The sequence below is a fragment of the Spermophilus citellus genome, assembly GCF_964194105.1.
Source record: "Spermophilus citellus genome assembly, chromosome: 11".
Lineage (NCBI taxonomy): Eukaryota > Metazoa > Chordata > Mammalia > Rodentia > Sciuridae > Spermophilus > Spermophilus citellus.
In genome coordinates this window covers 76,390,919-76,411,175 of record NC_138192.1, presented here as the reverse complement: position 1 = coordinate 76,411,175, position 20,257 = coordinate 76,390,919, and the positions used below count along the sequence as shown (strand labels likewise).

Below are 20,257 nucleotides of genomic sequence, written 5' to 3'. Positions count from 1 at the left end.
GTGATGACTGCACAACAGTGGAATAAAATGAATGTCATTGAACTCAATATATATACCTCAAAATATGTATATCTCAAAATGACTAGAATGGCAAATTTTATAGTATATTTTACCACAATAAAAATGAAAATTAAATTATATATTTTAAATTAAATTATACTTTAATTTAATTGAATTATAATTTAATTTAATTTAATTTATAATTTAATTGAATTATAATTTAACTTAAAAATTAAATTATATTTTACCTAAATAAAATAAAAATTAAAATTAAAAAAATGCAAATGAATTATTATATAATGCTGATATAATACACTGTCATGTGTTAGGCAATTTTATGGTCTACACTTTTTCCCCTCAGATTTTTTTCAGGGAAATTTTATTATTTATTTTCAATGTTATCTTAGTATTTGTTATTTATTTAACATTTACCACCCATGTGATTAATTGTCAGTGGTAAACTCAGGCATGGCCTCAGCACTGTACTGAGTTTATGCTGAGTCTGTGCCACCAACTTGGGACTCTGCTGACTTCTTGGGAGCTGAACCGATCACCTAGCAGCCCCAGTTGTGCCCTGTCCTGCTTAGAAGTGGTGGTCTCCACAGCAGACCATGAGAACCACACAGTGCAGGGTTCACCTACAAGAAGGCCCTGTACTTCGTGGGGATGGGCCACTCCATTATTTACAAAATACTTTAATCTACAGCCTTGGGGACTCCCATCGTACACCTTCCCCTTCATCACCCCAAATGACAGAATTTGAGAGAGGGAGCATTTTCTTGGAGAACTCATTTTAGAACACACCAGGCCATAAAGTTATGAAAGAAGCCACACTGTCTTGCACCTACATAGAAGTAAGAGCCTCACTAAGTTTTGGAGGAGAAAGTACAGTTATCCCCCTGATCCCATTCAGGGTCTTGCTTTCTGTGGTCTCCATTACCTGTTGTCAACTGCAGTCTGGAAATGTAAATGGAAAATTCCATAAATAAACAATTCATAAATTTTAAATAATTTTTATTATAATTATTCTATTATTGTTCATCTTTAACTGTGCACAATCTATGAAAACTTTCTCATATGTATATATGTATAGGAAATAAAATAGTAGAAATAGGGTTTCTACTGTCACGTATAACTAACTAATTAGAACAACAACAACAAAAAGAAATAGGGTTCAGTACTATCTGATTTCAGGTCTCCACTGGGGGTCTTGGGTCATGTCCTCCATGGGTGGGAGGACTACAGTAGTCCAGGACTCAATGCCTAGGCCAGTGCTGTACTGTGGGGAAAGAACCAAAGAAAGGAAAAGGGCAGCTGAGCCTGAGCAATGTTCACAAAGTAAACACACACCATCAGAAATACTGTATTGCCTCCCACTTCCTGTGCTAGTAATTCCTTAGTAAAAATGTCTACTTCACTCAAAAACATCTACCATTGGATCTAGTAATCCTACTTCTAGGAACATAAGCAACCACGGACAGACCAACGAGCAAAAAACCGTTCACTGCGCAATTATTCTAGGAAGATGAAAACTGGAAAGACCGTAAATGTTCAACAATACGGGGTACAAATAAATATATCTGTGGCACAGCTGATGAATGGTCATTAGAAGTTTTTAATCATAAAGAATATGTTGACATGGAAAAATCCTGATGTGTAGAATAAAAAGCAGCCTGCAAGATGATGGGTACTGATGTGATTACAACCCTACGAAATACACAAAGAGAAAGAGACCAGATGAAACTACATTAAAAAGTCACTACTTATTGAATTAGAGTGGTGGGACAATGTGGATGCTTTTCTTTTACTTACAGTACCTTTCTGACAAATGGATATGTTAACAAAGTCTAGAACTGGCAATTACAGTCCCCCGGGGGGAGGATGCCATGCCACAGGTAAGTTCCTGTATTACAGGAATAAGCCTTGAAAGGAATAAGCCTGCATACCTCTAGGAAAGCCATGGCCACGTCATCTTCTTGCAAGAGGTCTCCATACATGGCGGCCCACTGTAGAACCAGGCGAATGACTCGTCTCTTGTTGTTGAGGGCATAATCCATTCTCTCCTGTTCTGTACCTTGAGAAGGCTGTGCATGGTAAGTGCCGAGGGGTCAAGGAAGACATTTAGCCATTTCACCCTCATTCCACTGGGCTGCTTGCAACAGCGGAGTGACAGATGCCAACTTTAGACTGAATTCCTCCTGTAGGCCCTCAAGAGACAGCCCACATGAAGTGCCTGCACCACATGCACATGAACCCTGGTTCGCTCCTGCACACTTTGGACCTGATAATGGCCCAAGGAATGGGGCTTCACATGGACTTATGTGTCCTCTGTACTCTAGTTGTGTCTAGCTATAGCTCTTATTCCCTCCCGTCCTCTGCCTTGCCCTTCACCTCCTGGGTGGTAATGTCACCTGCTGTTGATTGTCTTGGGGTACCTGGCCACCTCTTGATGGTTTCTATAATCCTGCCCACATCGCTTTAATACCCTTATGACACTGCACTTAAACTCTTTCACGTGGCTGTCTAACCTGCTGGGAGTCTAGCTGATAGAGACATCATGGTGGGCAAGCAAGGCTGGAGGCTGGTCAGCTTACCTGCACTAGGAAGATGCTGAAGTGGCCTCTGGTGGGGACTACAGACACTACACCAGACCTTCTCCTCTTGTCTAGAATCACAACCTGCTTCATTGTCAATTTGGGCATTTATGGCTAGCCATCTTAATTATAAACCCCTTCTAACTTGGATGATATATTATTTGTCTGGTATTCTATACTGTGCCTAGCACAGTGAACATTTCATCTAGAAATTGTATTTATCCATTAACAGAAGAAATACTGGGTTGAGTGCCCACTCTGTGCCCGGAGTAAAGGGCCCTGCTCTTGGTTCAAATTCTTGTATGAATTATAGTAGGCCATCAAGAAATATTTTAGATAGGACACCCTTTCTTTTTTAGTGATCATTATAGTTTGTATTATAGACAACTGGTTCATTAAAAAAAAAAAAAACTTAGTATTTTTAACTTGCACTGCAAGTTTCACACAAGGTACATCAGTTAACCTCTATTTCCCAGTCTAGAGATGGAGTCATTTGCTTTCCACAAGTGAGCAAACAGACACAAAAGGAGCATAAATGCTGAGATTATATATAAAGAGTGCAATACTCCTGATTCCAGCTAGTTCTGTTCCCATCACGTACCAGCCCTGAGCCTCACAGCTCACTGCAAGACTGGCCATGTCTTAGCTCACTACCATGACTTAAAAGGCACCATCGAAAACTGCCTTGTGGCAGCGCTGTGCTTGTGAGCAAAACGAGTAAAGGGCCTTTTCTAAAAAGACTATAAATAATCATGATCAAGGTAAATGACAGAACCTTAAAGCAAAGGTTTACTGCATGTAAATGGGTTGCAAAATGGCTTTCATAAATTGAGCACGAGATTCATAAAAAAGAAAATTGCTCAACCTGTAGTGCTACAATTCTCTCTGAGCTTACAATAAAAAAAAAAGAAAGATCACTTTATGCGAAAATTATTTCTTTTCTGATTAACCCTTTGGTATGCATTCATAAGTTGGATTTTCTTTCCAAAGAGCTGCAATGCTGGGCCCATTTCATGGTCATTTTCTGTGGCAGGAAACAGACTGTCAGGGACATAGTGGATGCCAGCTCAGTAATACCTGACTGACTGAAATCTAGGTACTGGTTCACCCAAGAGTTGGAGGATCAGGCTTTAAGTTCCTTTGATGTCATCATCTATCTAAATGAGTTTTGAGTGAGTCACTTAGCAGCTGTAGACCTGCATGTACTCACCTGTGGAATGAGGAGGTGAAAAGAAATATTTTTTAACTTCTTTCTCAGCTATCACATTCAACAACATTAAAGCAATGTGGATCTAAAGAGAAGCAAGTACTGCTAACAAAGTGAAAGTACGCTCTCTTTTGTTCAATTTTATGGTAACTATGTTTTTGGGGTGCTTGGTTAGCCTATGGTTTTTTTCTCACCAAAACTCCATTGAGGTTAAATTGCTCAATGAGGAACTGTCAGGAGATGGGGCCTTTGACCTTTGAGAGGGATTAATGTCTTTCTTGAGAGACTGGATTAGTTCTCTTGGGAACGGATTAGTTCTTGCTAGAGGGGGTTGTTATAAAATGGGTCGGCTCCTTTGTTCACCCCCTTTGCATGCTTGCTTGTCCTTCTGCTTCTATGTACATGGAGCAGCATAAAACCCTCATCAGAAGCCACACAGATGTGGATTTCCAGCCTCCAAAACTGTAAGCTATATCAACTTCTTGATAAATTACCGTGTCTCTGGCATCCTAGTATAATAAAAGAGAATGAACTAAGACATGTGGAAACCTGGATTGTATCAAGCCTTGGCAGGTACTGACTTTTACATTTCCATACCATGAGAGTCCATAGGAGAAAGCAGGAATGGTTAAGATCGGGGCAGGGGCCTAACTCACTGAGTATGAGGCAGTGAAGATTCTGAATTCTGAATCGAAGGTTTCAAAGACTGTACTAGGCCAAGTTCACTCCCAACATCAGTTTTCTAGAGTATCCTGATGCCACTTTGGGTTACATGCATACTCTTTACCCTGATCACTCAGGCTGGATTTCTTCTCTCTATCCTCTTTTCTAGATCTAAACAATAATGTCTATGAAAGACATCTTTCTGATCACCCTGTACTGTGGAAAATGTACAAATATAACTTTTTTAAAAATATTTTTTTAGTTGTAGATGGACACAATACCTTTAATTTATTTTTATGTGGTGCTGAGGATCGAACCCAGCGACTCACGCATGCTAGGCAAGCTCTCTACCACTGAGCCACAACCCCAGCCCACAAATATAACTTTTGATCATCACATCAATTTTAAAAGAAAGTCTCACTGTGCCTTAAGTTATTATACAAACTAGAATCTTAAAAATATTTCACTGCCCTGAGGCATGAGTACATTCTGAATCACTCAAAGATGGCAATATCATATAGAAGGAATTGAAGCTTTCACTAAGCTGGTATTTCGAGTAGGAGCCTTAGCCTAAATTTAGCAGAATAACATCAAGACAGGACAATTAACATGTTGATGTGGTTTTTAAAAGGTAAATGTATTTTCAAATAAATTAATACAATTCCCAAAGAAAATATGCTCAAATGTTTTAAATGTACTTGGGTAAAGAAATCATTCAAATTGATTTACCAACTAATAATTAAGAGAGTACTTTGAGTAAGGCATGGTGCTGGGTGCTAGTGATCTGATGGGCACAGCTCTGACATACCTAACATATTACACTGATGATGTGTTAAATGTGTGTGTCAGAGAGAGGGGTGGGGGAAGAGACAGAGGGAGGGAGGGATGGAGGGAGAAAATGTTTCCTAATTGTATGAGACTGAAATGGTTTGAAACATCAAATTGGCATCAAGTAAATATATTTCTTATAATCCAGATTATTTTTTTCTAGTTTTTCTTGACTTGAACTTAAGGAAGCAATGCAAATACTTCAGTAGCACACTCATGACTAATCTCTAGGGTCACAGGACAGGATAATTACATCTGCAATCATCTCTGTGGGTCAGAACAAAGATTTTTCTTGTCTTCTGATGTAGAAATCGGTTGTCCACAATAAAAGACAGAATGCATAGTTGGACGGATTAATATGATAATGCTTCTAATGTGTGTAGAGTTTTACGGTTCACAAAATACCTTCAAGATGCTCAAATTATCATATGAGGCTCTCTATAAACCTAAAGAGGAAATATTTACAGATGAGGAAACTGAGGTTCAGAGAGAGGAGATCTGCCCAAAGTTGCCGGTGAGCAAACAGTAGGTCTTTACAAATTCCATACAGTGGCAATAGTGCCTAGAGATTAGTGGTTGGGTTCACAAAATTACTAAGAATAAATTACATTTGGGGAGCAAAAATTCCAAGACCTTTCCTCCCTTCATCTGTCCCTCCTTCCCTTCCTTCTTCATTCCTCCCTTTCCTTCTCTGAAGTTCAAATTCTGTAGCATTGACTCAGTGTGTGGAGTATCTAAGCCAGGGCTGAGTCACCTGTCTTCCTACAATCTCCTGGGAGGTAGGACTGACCAAAGTCAGAAAGACCAAGAGGGGCCTTCTCTATTTTCTCCTGAAAGTTAAATATTTTGCCTTTGGGGAAATAAAAGGCCAAACTGATTTGTCGCACAAAGTCTTGCCTTTCTCCTCACAGCTGTTTATTTACTAAACTGACATAGGGTGATGCTGTTTTTAGAGCTGGATCCCAGCACATGCTCTAGGCTTCTGCCCCTCTGCAGGTCACTTATGTTTTCTTCCTGAACTATCTGTTGGGTCAGTTTCTTAGGGGACATGGAGAAGACTTTATATGTAATTGATTCTGTCTGAAATGGTTACAAGGAGGTACTGGAGCTTCTATTTACCCCATGACAATCTCACTGGGCTTTTAGAACATATAGAAGATCAAAAGAAAATCTTCAAAAATATCCTAGCAGGGCTGGGGATATAGCTCAGTTAGTAGAGTGCTTGCCTTGCATGCACAAGGCCCTGGTTTTGATCCCCAGAACCACCAAAAAAAAAAAAAAAATCATCTCTCTTTTAGGTGTCTATTGAAATTGCCTGAAATTGTTGTATTTTGTCAAGTTGTCAAATACAGATCATAGATTCATCCTAAATATTCTCAGAAAGAATTCAGTGTCAAATGGAAAGTAAGTCTACACAAATACCAAAGCATCTGGCACATCTTTCATAGACCCTTTGATCACTGGTTTGTCACCTACAGTCCAAGCATTCAGAGTGATGGTCTTCATTGAACTGGACCAGTTCCTTCAGCTGAGGCCAGATAGGATCTGTGTGCAGCACCGTATCAGGGCTGAGAACAGAGTGAAGGCCATGGTGCAGGCTACAGTCTTTCTACCCTGCAACAGCAGGCTTAATATTCCATTGAGTCATTTTCCTCATGCCGGTTCTGCCGTTCAAACACTGTAATTATTTCATATATTTTTACCTAGTTATTATCTTACTCACCACAGGCACCTGTAATTTTTCTGTATTTTTTTAACTGCTCATTTACTTATTCTTAATTCAGCTAATAATGGTTCCATGTATTAAAATTATCACAGGGAAAGTAAAGTGAAAACCTCCTAGGATGTAGAGGCAGCAGATTCATTACAGCCTACAACAGGGAATAAAATATTATGTATACTTTTTGCAGTAAGTACATGCTAATTATGCAGCTATTTATAAAACACTTATCAACATTCAAACTGATACTCTTCAATGTTGTTGTTTTGGAAAACCCTGCTTTGCATACAAGATCTCTGCTTGCAGCTGAAAACAAACTTTGGGGGTCATCTGCCCACTGATGAGACGAAGCTTTTGTCTACTCTATATTATGCTCTATTCCTCTCATGATGGTATCCAATAGTAATGGCAAAATTCACGTGGGACTTCAAAGTTTATAATGTACTTTCACACACATAGCCTCATTTGATCTTTGCAACAACCTGGTGAATGGGTAGGGCAAGTCTAATTACCCCTATTATATAGAAGGGGCTCACAGAGCTTGGGGTTAATTGCCAAGTAATGCAGCTTGAAAGATACAGATCTTAAACATGATCTTTTGACTTCAGAGCTTTTTCTTTACCCACTATAACATGGGGCCTTTTGCCCTTTACTCTCTGTTGCTTGAGTTTATTCCTACCCTGAATGCAAGTTCAAGTTCTGCTTCTCCACTTAAAAGGTGTAATCCTTGCTAAGTCCATTGACTGTTTAGAGTGTTGGTTTCCTCCTCAATCAGCTTTCTAGGAACTTGGTTAAGGATGAAATGAGATAACATAGGTAACACACATGTGGCTGCTTCTGCAGCACATGAACCTCTCAGTAAACCCTGGCTATTGGTGTTATTACTGACCCCCTTCTGGAAATTTCTGACAATATTTCCAATGACAGTTTCAGAATTTTTCTAAGATTTAGCCTTTCTGGGTTTAACTGTATGGTACTTTGTACCAACACAGGCTACTCCTGTGCTTGTATCCATGTGTTAACTTTGAGCTCATAAAATCACATTTTGTGCTGTCAATTACTTTATGTGTCTCCCATTTTCTTTCTCAGAATATTTTTTCCCATGGGTTTTTAGAATTCTCCCATGGGTTTTTATAAATCTCTTACCCTTAGTGCTCTCTTTTAAAATCTCCAATCAGGAGTTTGTACTTAGTCCAATGCAATCCACTTGGCCTGGGTTCAAATCTTGTTTCTACATTTACAAGCTGTGTCATTAGGGGCAAATTACTGAGCTGCTCAGTTTCACTTTTATTATTGTAAAAACCAGAATTAAAAGAGTGCAACACCTCACAGTGTTGCTATGAGGTTGAGGAAATGTATACAAAATACTTTGCTGCATATCTGATAAGAAGGTCATCTTCCTCTTAGGGATATATCATGTTCATATCATATCATTTCTTTACTGGAAATAAACTCTCAAATTGCAGACCTGTAGAAGTAACCACTCTGGTGGTGATCTAGATCATATACTTTTCAGAATTAAAGGGGGACTACAAAGGTCAAATTTGGCTTCAACCACATTTGAGCTGAAATTTTTTTTTCTTAGAAATCTAAAGAATGTTCCTAAAAAGTTGACTTCATCTAATAAATACAAACCCAATGTTGCTTTGTAAATCTTTCATCTATAAGAAAAGCATATTTTGATATATATTCCTCTTTGAGAACCCAACTTAACTTATAAAAACATCTTCAAGTCAGTTTCACGAGTGATAAGTGATGGGGAGAACTTGCCTTCAGAAAAGGAAGCCACTGTATTTGTTTCTAAGGATGAGTATATATAAAAGATAGTGTTAGCTAAAACTTAGGGGCAAGTCTATATTCTATTTTTTCTTTCTTTTTTTAAAAAGAGAGAGTGAGAGAAAAGAGGGAGAGAGAGAGAGAGAGAGAGAGAGAATTTTAATATTTATTTTTTAGTTTTCAGTGGACACAACATCTTTGTTTGTATATGGTGCTGAGGATCGAACCCGGGCCACACGCATGCCAGGCAAGCGCGCTACAGCTTGAGCCACATCCCCAGCCCTATTTTTTCTTTTTAATTTAGGAAACTAAAATAAATTATTTTCATGCCAAAAGCATAAAAATTATGTTTAATACTAGGCAGAACAAAATTAGTATGCTAATTAGAAAATATTCAACCAAATAATTACTGTGCTCTGTAAGTTTATATGTAAGCCATTTATACTTAAGATTCCAGCAGCAATAGTAAGAATCTGTCCATTTACAACAAAGACTTGTATTTACTGACATAAGAGAAAACCTCTTGACGGTAAATTTCAGAACTAATCCAAATGCTGATGATGTCATCATAGACCCTATTTTTTGATGACTTTCTGCTCATTTCAGCTTTATCCTAGGGTTCCCTCATGTTGGCAAGATAGCTGTTGCTGACAATTTGGATCACAGACCTCCAATTCTCTGTATTGAATGTTGAAAATGTTTTCACCTAGAAGTCTAGGAAGCCTCTCCTCGAATTCTACTACCCCAGGATAGCTTGGGCCTGCAATTTGAGAAGCCATGTTGTCAAGAGTAGTCAATTACTATGAGTGGAAAGACAGGCACACATGTTGGGGAATCAACCACAATGTCCACTGTAGTCTAATTATATCAGTGCTACATAGACTTCCTCCAAACATCTGTCAGTATATAGAGACTCTCAGGTAGTTATTTGGCTCCCTTGCCTTGACTTCTCTTATATGTCAAATGAAATAAATAACATACCAGTTCTTTGGTCTTCACATTTGAGGAACAGGTATTGAAAAGATAAAGTAAGTGATGTGTAAGTACTCAGGATCAATCAGATAGTTATTAAAATTAAAAATAATATTAACTTAGTTGTGATCACTTGTTGAATTAAAGGCCAGCCTATAGATGGTGCAAACAAGAACATGGCAGAGTTTAACCATAAAGCAGAAAATAAGACAATAAGAGAGCAATTTGGCAATAACACCCAAACCTAAACATTCCAGAATGTTTTCCATGAAATTATTAACAATGGTGAGATGCCTGGTGAATTTTGCTCTCTTTTCTTTTTGCAGTGATTGAAATTTTTTGCAATGAGAATGTCTTATTATTAAGGATGGTAATGTTTATATTTATGAAATGATATATAAAATATTTAATGGCATAGAAAGATATTCACAAAATACTGCTTAATGAAAAATCATACAAAATTATTTACAGTGTGATCCCATTCTCATATTTAAATCTATGTCTATTTATATAGAAAAAAGACTAGAAGGAAACACACCAAAATATCAGCCATGGTTATACCTGAGAGGTGACAGGGTTTTAATTTTCTTTTAAGACTAAAGGAAAAATGAATTGAATTTAAAAATGCAGATATTAAAAAGATTAAAGAAGCTAGAGATGAAAAGTACAGAAATTGAACAAATATGATTTAAAAACTCATTATAAAGCACTTGTATTCATCAGGTCAAATCATGTCCAAACTGTATCTAATGAATAGAATCTCTCTCATTAGCACATAAAAAGCCTGATATATTAATGTTAAATAGAGTTCTACCATCCTTTTCTATGCTAAAAGCAAAATTGGAAGAGACACACAATGTGGATTAAGAACAGAAATAGGTGTCAGTGGCTCAGGGCTCAGATCTTTTCTGTACTAATAATTACCTTCTCTGAGCAAATCATAATTTTTCATTATCCTAGTTTATTGATTTGGAAAAAGCACAGTGAAAAATACCGGCTTCTTCATAGGGCTGCTATGAAAAGCCAGAAATGTTAAGTACTTGAAAAACACTCAGCTAAAGCAAGTGATTCATGGACGTGGTTAAGGGTTTCACTGTCCTTGCGTCCCATGTTGAGAACACGGGGGTTAATCCACTTGTTCAATTTTGCAGTCTACATCTCTCCTGCTTGGGGGTCACTGCTAAGCAGTTATGCATATGTGTTGTTTTGCCTCCTCATCCTCAGTCTCTCCACTTACTCTGTTTTGTTTTTTTTTTCCAGCAGTTTCCATGGAAGTGTGTAGTCAAGTACTTGGCTTTCACTTGACCAAGATGTCAGCAGTGACCAAAGCGGGGTCAACCAGACTTACCTTCCTAAGGAGGTGGGAATGAGGTAAGGGCCCTGCACTGGTGGGGAGGGGGTTGCAGTAGATCTACCCCAACAGCATGCTTTTCAATTCCTGCACCCCAGGTTCCTTGCTAAGGCTGAGGATCTCCAAGGATCTCTTCAGCTTTCTGAGGTGCTCCATCACCTTCTGATGAGTCTCTTCACCTCCAGTTCTGTTACAGCTGACTTGTATTATTTATGACTAGAAATTCAGAATATATAAGGAATCCACATACCACCTCCCTGAGGGGAAAGGGGACTGAAAACTGAGTCTCTGATATAACACAAAAGCACTAACACATAATTGATTTGGGGGAAAGAGCCCTTCTCTGCTGCCTACGTGCAGAAGGATGAGTTCCTGGCCTCCTGGGACACATTTCCCAGCCATTATAGAAGAGCAATTCTAGTTTGAGCCTCTTATTTAAGGACTAGACTTGGGCTGTCTAACATAGTAGCTACTAGCCTTATGTGGACATTTAAATTTAAATTAGTAGCAGTGAAATAAAAATTCTGTTCTTCTCAGTATCAGTGTTAAGGCTAGTGGCTACTGGGTTAGCATCGAAATAAAACATTTCCATTACTGCAAAACATTCCACTAGCTGGCAATGGCTGGACTAGTCCCTAGACCCAAAGCCGCCTTCTCAGTTCTCCCCGCAGGACCGACCTGCCAGTAGACCTCTTCATTGGTTTGTTGTGACATTCCTAAGTTTGTTGGGCAAATATGCAAAGCAGGTTCCCTAAGTGTCTCGCACATTGGTGAAACCATTGAAACTGAAAATGCAAAAATTTAAAGGAATACATTCAGAAAACACTGGTAATTTTGGGGGGTAGATAGAAGTCTTCCCAGGCATTTTTTCTGGTACTAACAAAATGGGTCTATCTTGGTTTTAGCTAACGGAAGCATAGATCAACATGTGTCATGTAATACATTGTCAAGAAGTGCTCTTCAATTCTAATTGAAGGTTATAGAATTATTCAAAATTTAATAAGCTTTCAAAGAAATGAAGAGGAAAAAAAATGATAAACTTCAGGCTTGGCATCCTGACTTGGAAGACTCTGTCACTTGCTTTGGGCATGCTGTTCAATTTTTACGGGGCTTCAGGATCTGTAAAATAAAATAATACCAACTCAGAAGGATCCTGTGAGGTAAAGTGGTATGTTTAATATAAGTCAGTGTTCTTAGGATGGTGTCCAACACAGAGGGGGAGCTGATTCAGAACAGAGTCATGAGGAGACTCTAAGTTCTCCCAGGGACAGGTGTGAAGGAGGCGGGCTGAGGGCACCAGGTAGTATAGATTGTATCAGGCCACCCTTATCTTCTCAGTTTGCTGAGAAAAGAATGGACTGGGTATTGAGGCTGGGGCTATAGCTTAGTGGTAGAGTGCCTGCCTAGCACGTGTGAGGCACTGAGTTCAATCCTCAGCACCACATAAAAATAAATAAAGGTACTGTGTCCATCTACAACTAAAAAAATATTTTAAAAAATGACTGGGTATCATAGGTCCACTGCGACTGATTCTATTGTTCACTTTCTTGTCTTCCCCTCCTCTTCATCAACAGCATTATCCAAACTTTTCCCTATTTGAGATGGTGTGGACCTTCTCCCCAGAAGCTGCTATTTTCAAAATAGAAGTTAATGATCTGAACGTTCTCAGTCACTTCTTGAAGGAGAAAAAGTCAAAAAATAAAAAGATGAGAGGGCTGGAGATGTGGCTCAAACGGTAACGTGCTCGCCTGGCATGCACAGGGTGCTGGGTTCGATCCTTAGCACCACATAAAAATAAAATAAGATGTTGTGTCCACCGAAAACTGAAAAATAAATATTAAACAATTCTCTTTCTCTCTTTCTTTCTCTCTTTCCTATCTTTAAAAAAATAAAGAGATGAGAATTTGCAGAAAAATACTAGCTTTGTGATTGGGGCTTTGAATTGTAAAGAAGATAGAACTTCAAAGGGGAGGGAGGGGGGTGAAGGAGGCATGGGGGCTGGAAAGATGGTGGAATGAGATGGACATCATTACTCTAGGTACAGGTATGACTGCATATATGGTGTGAAGCTACATTGTGTACAACCAGAGAAATGAAGAGTTGTGCTGCAATTGTGTACAAAATGCATTCTGCTGTCAAATATACTGAATTAGATTAAATAAATAAATAAAAAATTTAAAAGTAAGATGCTAGGACTTGGCCTGCTTGACTCCCTTCTTTTGGTTTGGTCTGCCTTAAGCTTATCAACATGCTAAACAATGAAAAAACTATCTGAACTCTGTTTTTATTGTTCCCTTCAACAAATCTCAATGGTTTAATAATGGCTACCATGTATGGAGTGAAGAGAGCACAGAAAGATCCTGAATGTGTTAATTTTACTTGAGAAAAATTGAATATGAGCCAGAAAGACTATATAATATAGGTAAGTTTCATTAAGCTGTCATTACTTGGAAAGATAGTTTCCAGGCAAATAAACACCGAATCTCACTCTCACAGATCCCTCTAAGTAGCACATTCAATTCAAATCTCCCATCCTCATACATTCTGTTGACTTCAAAGTGAATTATGGGTAAGAAAATGAGAATCAGGTAGGGCAATTATAATTCTGTAAAAGAAAAAAACATGCCAACATTGATTGGATTGCTCAAAAATGAAAGGAAAAAAAGAGACACTTTCCTTCAATACATTTAACTGCTCAAAAAGGCCAAAGTGTTTTAGGATCCAAATTTTTATTGCTTTAAAAATAAAGCAGCAAAATACACTTTCACACAACTCCCAAAGCTGAGGGTGAAACTAGGTCATATATTCACTTATTTTTTTTCAACTTATCTTTTCCAAATGCTTGCTCTGAGCCAGACATCAATTGGTCAATTCAGAATACTATTGAAAAGCTGCCTCCAGGGCTGGGGATGTGGCTCAAGCGGTAGCGCGCTCGCCTGGCATGCGTGCGGCCCGGGTTCGATCCTCAGCACCACATACCAACAAAGATGTTGTGTCCGCGGAGAACTAAAAAATAAATATTAAAAATTCTCTCTCTCCCCTCTCTCTCCTCTCTCACTCTCTCTTTAAAAAAAAAAAAAAAAAAAAGCTGCCTCCAAACCCAGTCTTCAGGTTGTCTAAAGGAATTTCCCCTATAAACTTCACGTTTTGTATCTTTAAGTCAATTTGCTAATAAAAATACCAACAAAAAAACAAATGTCCACTCTAGAGGAAAGGATGCATTAAATTAGAAGGTATGTGAAAGAAGAATAACCTCACAAGGGTGACTTACATTTATCTCAGCAGGTTGGCAACCTGGTTAATACCACAGCCCAAAGGAAAAACATGGCGGATGGCGGGTCAGCCTTCCAGGCAGCCTATCAGAAACACACAGTTGTCTTCAAGGTGAGGAAACTATTCCTAACAGCACTCCCAGATAAGCATGCATACTTCTTGTCAGCATCACTTTCCCAAATGCTGTGGCTTGAATATGGTTTATCCTCTCTGAAACTCATGTTGAAATTTTATTCCCAGAATAAAAAAGGTGTTGAGGTGGTAGAACTTTTAAGAGATGAATAAGTCAAGGGGGCACCACCCTCATGAATGGATTACTTCTGCTCTCTATGGGACTGGCTTAATTTTCACAGGCAAGAGAGAGTTCTTGTTCTCTCCAGATTGGATTAATCACTACAATAGCCAGCTGTTATATAGTGAGGCTGACCTCTATATTTTGTCTTTTCCACACAAGCTTGCTGCAGTTCAAGGTTCTCGTACTGTAACATAACAAACCCACTGGACCTGTCTAATCCTGGACTTCCAGACTCCAGATCCGAGAGTTAAACTTCTTTTCTTTATAAGTTACCCAGTCTCAGGTAAGCTGTTTCACACTTTTTCACCCAGGTAATAAGTTGGAAATCCTGAAACATGGCAAGACAGACCTCTGATAGGGAGAATTAATGTCAATACAGGGAAAAATGTTGACAAATCAGAGTTTGACAAGAGTGGAAAGCAGAACCCTATCTGGGCCATGACTTACCTTCAGAGGGCAAAATCAGGTGGAGGTCATATACACATAGGGTGTCTTCAAGGAAACAGGGACTTACCACAACAAAAGGATATTGGGCCACCAGGGCAGGGCAAAGCTGGGTATTTGGCATAAAAACACAGTGCATCATAACAAAGTCATTTAAAACAGAATCTAGAGGAGAAAAAAGGTAGAAAAATTAGGTTCTTGTGAAAATCTTTAGGAAAGCAAAGTATCTATTATTCATTTGTTTTTGGCCATTGGATGTATGTGTGTGTGTGTGTGTGTGTGTGTGTGTGTGTGTGTGTGTGTTTTAATATATTTTAAGTGGGAGATGGACACAAAACCTTTATTTTATTTATTTTTATGTGGTGCTGAGGATCAAACTTGGTGCCTCACATGTGCTAGGCAAGCACTCTACTACTGAGCCACAATCTCAGCCTGGATGGGGATGGTTTTAACGTGCACGGAAGCATTTCATGAAAAAATAATGGTGACGAGCTTGAGATCAAAACCTAATTTTTTAGGATATTGGACAAAGAAGTAATATTTTAAAAAGAGATAGTTTTATAAAAATAGCACTTAGTCACCTTATCTGCAAAGAATTTTTCTTTTTTACAGTTCTGGGAATTGAACATAGGGCCTTGTACATGATAAGCAAGCACTCTACCACTAAGCTACACCCCCGGCCTCAAGGAGGTAGTCAAAGCAGAGAATTGGTGGTGGTGGTGGTAGGGGGAAACATAGCAAAAAGAGATATGATAAAGCCTATGGGTAGTACTGGAGGAAAATAAAGCTATCTCCTAGATGCAAGGAGTGACTGTGCCAAGTTTGAAGCATTTTGCAGGCAGGTAAGGAGGGGGTTGTAAAGGGACCCAAGGCACATCCCAAAGATAAGTTTCATTTGTCTCATCACTGAACTAGATGCTGGCTCTTCATTGCAAAGATAACACCATCCAGCCAGCCTGGTGGGAAACGGCAGGTCGATCAATCTAAAAGTCCCAGGAGTAGGCTTATTGAAACCTGGAACTCAAGATGCCATGGGGATTTTTAATTTAAAAACAAAAAAGAACTATACTGGTTGAGACTTGTGAAATCTTTTTATAGAAGATGGTGAGAAATATGCAAACTTATCTCTATAAATTAGATTTCCAATGCCCACATCTTTAATGAACTTATATCACCAAAGTTTGAATCAGCAGCTAAATGTTTAACCATTATACTCATTTAAATCTGTTGTAATCCCAAGTTTATCCCTCAGTGTGCTTAGTCATTCCAGGCCCATGTTGCTGAGCCATAGAACAAGTAGACAGGTGCCAGATGGAAGGTGTATAGAGTTTCTTTTTTTTTTTTAATTAAAAAGAGGTTGCTTGTCAACATCTAGTCACCTTCATACATTTTATATACTCTTTGAAGTTAGTAGAATAATGCTTGCTTATATGCCACTCAGGAGGCCTGCGCTCTGTAGTAGTTAAAATTTTATTTCCTTCCTTCCTTCCTTTATTTTTTTTTGGGGGGGGGGAGTATTGAGGGTTGAACTTAGGGGCACTCGGTCTCTGAGCCACATCCTCAGCCCTATTTTGTATTTTATGTAGAGACAGGGTCTCACTGAGTTGCTTAGCACCTTGTTTTTGCTGAAGCTGGTTTTGAACTCGTGATCCTCCTGTCTCAGTCTCCTGAGCTGCTGAGATTACAGGCATGTGCCACTGCCTTTATTCATTTTTTGTGGAGCTGGGGCTAAACTCAGGGCCTCACACATGCCAGGCAAGTGCTCTACCACTGAAGTACATCTCCAGACTACCACAGTATAATTTTTGCTAATGCAAAGATTTGACATGGGCTCCAAGGCTGAGGACATGTATATTCACAGGGACTGGTCACTTATTATGGCCAATCACCCCAACTCACATTTCAATATGGCTTTCTTATTCTTTACCCACATACAGTGACTCCTGAGAACTTAAAACAATAATTTTCTATTTGAAAATGATTTCCTAGTCACTCATAGCAGCCAAAGTCTAGGAAACTAATAGATCTTTAGGTAGAAAACTTTAGTAAATTAAAAGAATGCATAGTCATATTTAGCAGTTTTTATTTCTATGATGTAAACAAGTTTTACCATAACTGACATTTCTCCTTGTATTGGAAATTCATAAATGCCAAAGGTCTTCACCTCCATTATATCCACATGCTTCGTGTACCTGTGCTAGGGTTATTTTTAGCACCCAGGAGAGTAGTGGGCAATATTCATATCTTTGATTTATGAGAAAGATACTGATTTATTCTTATCGCCAAGCTATAAACATTACTTATAAGAAAACATTTACTTATAAGAAAAAAAGTCAGAAAAATTGCAGTAAATGAAGTTCAACATTAAATTATGATGTTTGTTAGTCTAGTCTCTGACATCAAAAATGGAAGGGTCAGGCCTGGTGTGGTGTAATCCCAGCAGCTTGGAAGGATGAGGCAGGAGGACGGCAAGTTCAAAGATAGCCTCAGCAACTTAGTGAGGTCCTAAGCCACTTAGTGAGACCCGTCTCAAAATAAAAAATAAAAAGGGCTGGGGATATGCACCGTGGTTAAGTGCCTCTGGGTTCAGTCCATGGTACCAAAAAAATAAAAATAAAAAAGGGAAGTGTCAGGAGTCATATCCCATATGCCATCCATAGGACACACTGATTTCTAGGCCCTACATTTATTTTTTTTTTAAAGAAGCAATAATCCAGTCCCTATCTCTTTTAAAGGTGACTTTAAAAAGAAGGTTACATTTGCTCTTCATAGGTAGTGAAGACCCTTCCTAAGATGTCATAGTCTCAAATGTTCCAGAATCTTCCTTTTGGGTCAACACCCACTTTCTTTTCTCACTTAGATAGTAATAACACAGCACATATCAAACTGCTAGCTCTTTCCTTCCTGTTTCTACATCAGTACTGGTAGTCTTTATCCCATCTCTAGTTACTGGTCACCAGCCTTTCTTTAGGGCCACTTCAAAGGTTACAATCTCAATGACAATTTCCCGGATGGCAGTAGCCACTGAGTGCCCCTGAGGCACTGACCGCACTCTGCCTTATATTTGAGTGCTGTACACATTTCTTCATGTCCTCCAGCAATTTTAGGCTTCCTGAGGGAAGAAGGCAATCCTTGGACCTCACCCAAGGTCAGAAGAAGCCTGGACCCAGGGCCTAGCTTGTATATCTACCTTCCCAATTCATGCACTGTACAAAAAAACTCTCAGATAATCAATTTACAAAATGAGAAATGGGAAAGAGGAGATGAAATAAGAAGTCATTGGCAAAATGCTTTTAGGATTGTTGTGAAGATAAATTATAGAAATGGTGTTTGAACTAAGTTTTTTAGATAAATCTTTAAACTACTTTTAGAGAGAAATATTCCTCTATGGAACTTAGTGTGCTTAAAATAACCCATGGTATTATTCTGAGAGACAGGCCAGAAGCCAGGATTTTTTTTTCTTTTTTTTTTTTTTAAGTTGAATGTTAGGGCTAGAAGTGCAACTCAGTGGTAAGGCTCTTGCCTAACATGGACGAGGCCCTGGATTCAATGCTCAGTGCAAAAAAAAAAAAAAAAAAAAAAAAAAAAAAAGAATGTTATCTGTTCCAAAGTCATTCACAAGATAAAAATCAAAGTAGGAATAATGTAACTCTGAATACTTAGTTCACTTGTGAGATTGTACCAGTCTTTTTCACCCTCAATTCTGTGTTGTAGGTAAGACTGGTTCACTGTAAGGAGATGCTATCTATTTAATTTTATTCTCCCCCCAAAATATGTTGCAGTACTAAGCCCCAATATCTTAGAATGTGACCTTATTTGGAAATAGCATCTTTGCAGATATGGTCAAGTCAATGTGAGGTCATTAGTATGGGTCTTAAGTGAATATGACTGGTGTCCTTATGAAAAGGGGACAGATATTAGGGCACAGACACAAACATGCGCAGAGGATATGCTATATAAAAAGTCATGAGGAGAATGCCATATCAACATGAAGGCAGAGATCAGGGTAATGATCCTCGAACCAGGGAGTGCTAATGATTGCCAGAGAGGCCCCAGAAACTAGGAGATAAGTGTGGGGCAGATTCTCCAACATGGCCCCAGAAAGAAATCAACCCTATCACCTTCATCTTGGACATTTAGCCTACAAAACTACAACACAATCAAATGATAGCTTTTGAGTTCCCTGGTTTGTGGTACTTTGTTATGGGAACCCCAATAAATCAGTATAAGAATACTGTTAAACTCTGGAGCAAGAATCCACAACCAAAGAGAACTGTTTGACCCTCAATTAAAGCAAGGCTGTCCTTTATACAGGCAGCTCCAGATGCTTTATGGAAACAGGGAAGTTTTACATGATAACCTAATGGATATAGTTGGTAGGAGGGATTGGATGATAACATAAGAGACGCCCTGTGGAAAGCTACTCCTAATCTGTATGAATGAAGCTGAGTCATCTGCGAGGATAGCTAGGCACTCTGTCTGTGTCCCATAGGAATGCACTCCAAATATTAATACACGTAACCCCTTCCTAAAACTGCCTTGGCAATGCATACTGAGAATGAGAATGAATTCAGGATTTTTTAAAAACAATGCTTAGCATGGATTTAATGGACACACAAAACTGTTCTGTGCATACCTGTTGCTTCATTTAAAGCTGGCTCAAGGCGTATTGTTTCTAGAAAATGCTCTAAAATTTTTTCAGGTGTCCCTGACATCACAGTATACCTAGATAAGAAATACAAATGTCATTAGTTTTTCAAAAACAGGCAATCAATAATAAAAAAATTTTGCTTAAGTTTTTTTTAAAATTTGAAATCCCAGAGAACCATATGAACTTTACTTTTGACCAATAAAATAAGAAAGACCATGTACCATGCTCAAGTCACACCAAAAGATAATAAAAAAAAAAAAAACACCAATTGAAGGTTACTGGAAACATATTTCCTTTGTGCCTACATGCAACTAAGGTAAACTTCTTGGAGAGCAGCTCTAGCAGGGTGGAAACTTCTAGGAGGTTGGAAACAGAGAAACTTCAGCCTTGTCCCAAAGGAAATGAAAAGGAACAAGTAAATCCCAGGACAGTTCAGGTTGGGCAAGGGGAGGTGGCAAGGGGAAATGACAGTAAAAGAGGTTA

At 38.6% G+C, this 20,257-nt stretch overlaps 1 protein-coding gene across 9 annotated transcripts in view; it reads right to left on the bottom strand.

Annotated features, from left to right (window-relative positions):
* Positions 1-20,257, bottom strand: part of RAPGEF4 (Rap guanine nucleotide exchange factor 4) — a 288,041-nt gene that overhangs the window by 34,106 nt on the left and 233,678 nt on the right. For all 9 annotated transcript variants that reach the window (XM_081261503.1, XM_081261504.1, XM_081261506.1 and 6 more), the window contains 3 exons: positions 19,760-19,848; positions 15,210-15,288; positions 1,947-2,097 (listed from right to left, as the gene is read on the bottom strand). In XM_081261503.1, the coding sequence (XP_081117629.1) occupies positions 1,947-2,097; positions 15,210-15,288; positions 19,760-19,848 (319 nt within the window). The remainder of the gene's footprint in view (positions 1-1,946; positions 2,098-15,209; positions 15,289-19,759; positions 19,849-20,257) is intronic.